General features: G+C 41.6%; 1 protein-coding gene across 1 annotated transcript in view; it reads left to right on the forward strand.

Moving 5' to 3' along the window:
• The window catches only part of CERS6 (ceramide synthase 6), a 90,752-nt gene that overhangs the window by 52,626 nt on the left and 32,489 nt on the right, over positions 1 to 5,637 (forward strand). Inside the window, exon 5 of the mRNA XM_010131421.1 lies at positions 3,146 to 3,196. Coding sequence (XP_010129723.1) covers positions 3,146 to 3,196 — 51 coding nt within the window. The remainder of the gene's footprint in view (positions 1 to 3,145; positions 3,197 to 5,637) is intronic.

Consider the following 5,637-nt stretch of genomic DNA (forward strand, 5'->3'; position numbering starts at 1 on the left):
CTGCTGAAGCCTGCATGGAATGAGGTTCACAGAGGACAAACAAGATGCTTCTTGTTTCAACAATAACCATGGTATACATGGAGAAATTAGGTTCAGTCTAGGACTGTGTTTGTTGTGGAGGTCAGAGGGGAAGGCTGTGCTTAAATTGAGTTCTTTCTCTACCTCTTGCCTAAAACCCTTCAGGGAAAAGTATAACCAAAGTCCCCTCCTGCTATGACTGTAAGAGTCAACTGAGAGATGCCAAGGCAAGTCAAAGGGAGGGGAAACCGGGGAGGCAGGAGGGGTAAAAAAGGTGGTGTAGGCGCTCTGCTATCTTAACCACTGTTGTCCACATAGGATCCATTAGGCTTCCTAACAGCTACTCAGAAGCACTTTGAGATGGTAGCATGGCTTTCTCCTTAGAAGAAGCAGATGTTCTGCAATGTGTTGGTCTTTGAAGGTTAATGCATGTAGTTACATTGTTTGTCAGATTGTGGTATCCCTTCAGATGTTGTGATTATGGGTTCCTCCAGTGAGGCCTATTTTATTTAGCATTCAGCATTTTAATTGCACATGAACCTCTGTATCTGCAGCTCCTACAGCAGGCATCTCTCTGAAGAAGCCTTAAGATGTCATAATATTTGAAAGAGAAAAAAGTGTGTTTTTTGCTAGCACCTGTAATTTAAGTAGCAAAATAATTGGGTAGGCAGCGCCTCTTATCTCTTGCTGAATCTGATATGAAAGACAGTTACAGCTTTTCAAAGCTGGCTAAAACTATGAATTATCCTACATTTGGATGGATCTAATTTAGACAGCTGTCAGACAGAAAGATTTTAGATTCTGTGTATTAGTAACACTTGCACAGGAGCTGTGGCTGACTGTTTGCAAAGACCTTTTTTGTTGTATGAAATGAGGGTAACTCACTTAGCACAGTAACTGCTGTGGTGATGTTTGAACAAACAAATTGCTTGCATGAAATCATCCCTATTAGAGAGAAGAAGTTTGGATGGACTTCAGTCATTCTCACAGCACCCTTGTGAGAGGCACATCAGAAACTCTAGAAGGTCTGTTAAACATTGGTATGCTGCTCAGATTACTCTAAGAATTATTCCTTGCCATTTCAGAAGCATTGGGGGTATGGATATAGTTTTGTTTTACCTTATTTTCCGTGTGAAGGACACATTGAAAAAACTAGGAAGAACCTTTAGTAGTCATATTCATCATCATGGCTTGGCTTCGCAAACAAAGACCTGGGAAGGGCTTTTCCCACGCTCACTGCAAGCGATGAGCGCACCCTTCGGGCCTGCGCGGTGGATTTTTTAGGTGAGGCACCAGCGTGCGTGGAACTGGCTCCACCCCTTACACCTGAGGTTCATCTGCCAGGGCCTAGAGAGCTTGGACGGTGACAGCGAAGTCCTCGGGTCGTAGGTTTGGTTAGAGTATCCTGCTCTTAGATGATGGATGCCTTACAAGGCTAAACGAGCTCCATCTGCCCGGGTTTGGGGTTAGAGTTGTCCTTCTCCTAGGATGGTTGCCTGAAGGCTAGTGAGCCCATCCTGCCCGTGGACACACTTTGTCTGACCCTTCAGCTGAGACTTGTCTGGCTTGGGAGACCCCACCGGAGGCACATGCCACCACCAGCACAGCTCTCAACCTCACAAGGGCACACAAGCTCCTTCTCCATGACAAGGGGGTGCCCATAAAGGAGAGTAGTCATATTACATCACTGTTAACCACCAAAGGCTGTAAGGACCTTCTGTAAGACAAATCACGATCAAAACTTGAGTATCAGTTGGGAAGTAGGCTCTCGTTCTGACCAGCATTTATCCTGACACTTGATATGGTACAAATCCTTCCTATCTAGCCTGATTCTCATCCAGGGTTTTAACACTCTGATTAGTGTTAATTGTTTTGGTTTGATGCTGACCCATGTATTTTGCATGGGTTTGTTACTATGCTTTGCCCGAGCCAAACTGCTCCATCTGATGGTGAAAACCAGAAAATGCTGCCTCTCATGCAATGAGGATTTATTTGAAAAAATGTAACCTGGTGGAAGTATTTGATGCTGTAAGGGTATTTTTTCCGTAATCCAGGAGGCTTACTAATGATGTTATGCCCCCTTTATACTTGGATGTAGGGCAGTTCAGGTTATGTAAAGGAGTTGCACAAAGATCTTGAATCCACAGATTCAAGTCAATCCACAGTTTTCTTCAGGTTTTTAGTAAGATACCCAGTGGATGGGGACTTGTACTGCAAAGCACAAAAAGGGAAGTGTGGCTGCTTGATAGCTGCTGATTTGGTCATGTTCTTATTACCCAATGGAAATACTTAATAGCTGAGTATGTTTGGTAGAAGAGCTTGCCTATATGGTATTTTCTATCTCAAGTCCATTTAGCTGCACAGAAAGGGAAGTAAAAACTGCAGAACTCTGAAAGAAACAACCTGCATACAAGAAAGGATTTAAAAGGCTCTCTCATGTCATTGAAAGAGAAATAATCACATAAAATTTATGCAAGCAGCAAAGAAACAGGAAGCATAACAGAGCTGCATGTTCCCAAGTCTTTTAGTTTTCCCAGCTTTTTGCAATGTCAGAGTCTGTAGACACATGCTACAATAAATTTGTCTGTGCACCTTTCACGTTGTCCTAAGATACCAGAGTAGTTTCTGTATGGTAGAAAGATCTATCACCTCTGGATGGTTATGCATTCAGCCAGGAAAGCAAAAGGTATGATCTGCTATATTGAGTTGATGTGGCTGGGATGAGGGATGGATGCTGTGTGGAAGGATTCTTATATGTAACAGCACATGCAAGGAACATTCTTTAAAATAGTTGAGCAGCCTAAGGCCAGGATTTCCTGTGCTCTTGAGACCATGTCAGATCATGTGAGATCTGTCCACCAGAGCACAAGCTGGTTACATTCAGCCTACACTCCTGCAAAAGTAAGGTCATTGTGCACCATCTAAAAATCTCTGTGAATAGGCAGGTTGCTCTAATTCATGCTGAGAGACTTTGAGAAATCTCCTTGTTGTGTTCAGTTTTCATAGCCTATATCAAAATTTGCATATTTTAAGCTGTTCTGTTTGTCCTTCACTTGTATTAACCATATACACTTACATTGCCCAAATGGTGTGTACAGACCTTTTTTTTTCTTTCTTTCTTTCTCAGACACCCTGGCTCTGGAATACAAGACAGTGCTGGAACGGGTATCCATATCAGGTAAAAGTTACGGTGCTGCCTTAAAAACAAACATGACACCTCTGCAGAGCTCTTTTTTTATTATGGTAGAGGTTTGTGTCAGTATGTTAGTGCAAATGGGCTACTTGGCAATTCAGAACATTGCTAAATGCTCCCCATCTTGCTTGAGTTCAAGATGGGAAGATGAGTATAGCTGTCACACCTGTTTTGAAATGAAGCTCAGGATCTGAAAACAATTCTGGGAGATCTAACCATGAAAGTAGATATCTGCAACAGTGGTAAAATGGTCATTTCATACAAAGTTCTGAGGATGCTTAAAGTTTTAGCAGAGCCTCAGATTCAGGGGATCAGGAAAAGGCAGTATATAGGGCTCATAGCTGTTACACTGTATACAGGGTAAGAGTTAGCCCCTGGCAGTTGGTGTGATCGGAGAGGGGTCTGAGGAGAGAAGGTAGGTTTCTCCTTTAGGCACTTAAATAGGGACTATCCAGTCCTTGCCTTGTAGAAACTTAAAATGGAAGAAAGTAAAATTAATGAGAGACTTGAATGATTTCAAGTCTCTGTTTTCCTCAACAACTGTGTTTTCATGGATTCAAAAAGCATCAGTGTTTCTCTGTTCTAGGTCAAAATACACAATTTAACTTCAAAGAAAGGGCAAAAGTCATTTATCTTCTTTACTAAGGAGAAGAATGCCAGAAGAAAGTACCTTTCAGGTTGCGTCCTGCTGCACTCATTCCTTCCTTCAGTCCTCCAAAAGAGTTTTGCTCAAGATTGAAATTTGATTTCCTTAAAACAATCTTCAAAAGAACAATAACTGTATACTTATTCTTTAATGCACTGCTAAGATTTTATAGTTCCAGGAATATTTAATTCCTAGGTCGAAATTCTATCATCTCTGTCCTGACCATCTTTCACAGCAGCACAGTTGCTCCAATGGCATGCAGGTGCTGCAGTAACACCAGGGTTAACTGTAGCCCTACACCGCCGGAAACCATTCTTTGGCAAGGAGAGAAGGAGCCAGACGGGTGAAAGGAGAAGGTTAGAAATTTTGACTATCGTTATCTGGTTGAAGAATGGCTTCCAAATTTTGCATACCCAAAGAGCTGTGATTTCCATTAGTTTGTGCGACTGGACATAATTGTTGAAGTATGGGATGTTTTTAAACAGAGCAGTCAACCTGCTCTAAAGAATGCAGTGTGTTTTTCAGAAAAGATAACTCCTGAACTGTGCCTTGGCTGTACCGCTGCCTCATTTTGCCTCCAGGTCTGATAGCTTTCAACATGGATGTTTTGATGATCAGTGAATTAATTTTATGTTCTCTTTTATTATTATTAATAATAATAGCACTAAGGTAGCCCTTTCATGAAAAAGTACCATCGTGTATGCGGACTAGGAATGGACTTCGAAAACCCTTTTGGGAAAGCTAAGAGCCACGTGTTTCCTTAATACCCTTTGTAATACCCTTTGTATAACAGCAGGAAGATATTAAATTTGCAAAGTATAGGTTTTTCCCTTTGTTATAAATCAGAGGTAACAAAAGTTTCAAATGTGACCTAGTAAGACGGTCTTCAAAGTTTTTAATGTCTTCTGAGGATAACTAGTCTGGATTCTAATTCTCAACCTGAGCTTTCTTAAAATGCTTCTTTCCTTTCTTTTTTTTTTTTTTTTTTTAACTTCAGCTTCCAGGAGTTTCCATAGGTATCACTGAAGCATTGTAGTAGCTGATATCCAAATATGATTCACATTGAATTCCAAAAGCTCCAGCACAGAGTTTGCAATTTAAGGAGTTGTCACAGATTGAAAAGGGGGGCTGTTTCCCACGGAAAGGGATGCAACAAAACAGTGTGTTGGCTGGAAAAACAAACACAGCAAAACCACAGGAAAGGGAAACTTTTGATGCTTGTTAACAGCTTATCAGCACATTAATGAGCTCGTTAAGGCTTTAGTCAGGCAAAGAAAGTGATAACACAGACTATATATATAAGGGATAGAAAAAGAAAAAGTTTAATAGTAAAACGCCCCCAAAATAAAACCATTTTCAAAGTTAAACAGGACTGGAAAAGGGAGAGAAAAAGATAGAGGGAGAAATTAATAAGCAAATAGATAAACGTATACAGTTACACATAAAATCTCCCGATCGAATCGATCCCCGCTTACAAACAAATGGTTCGCCACACCAGTGAGCGGGGAGGGAGAAGGAAAAGTCTCCAGTCCATTCACCTGACAAAAAGTTCTCAATCTAAGAGCTTTCTCCTGAAGCACACCTTTCATGCAAATAAAACATAGTTCTTTTTTCCTCTGGGACGGCTGCAGAGAACTCTTCTTTGCCAAGGATAGCTCTTCCCAGACTCCCACACACAGATCTGCGCCACAAGCCGGCCCGGTCGCATCCCAAGGGAATATCTTCCAATTCCCTCCCGCGTTGGTGCCTACTTCATCCGTGCAGCGATAAGGGGCATTGC

This window comes from Buceros rhinoceros, unplaced genomic scaffold (genome assembly GCF_000710305.1).
Source record: "Buceros rhinoceros silvestris isolate BGI_N320 unplaced genomic scaffold, ASM71030v1 scaffold470, whole genome shotgun sequence".
In the NCBI taxonomy this organism is placed as follows: Eukaryota; Metazoa; Chordata; class Aves; order Bucerotiformes; family Bucerotidae; genus Buceros; species Buceros rhinoceros.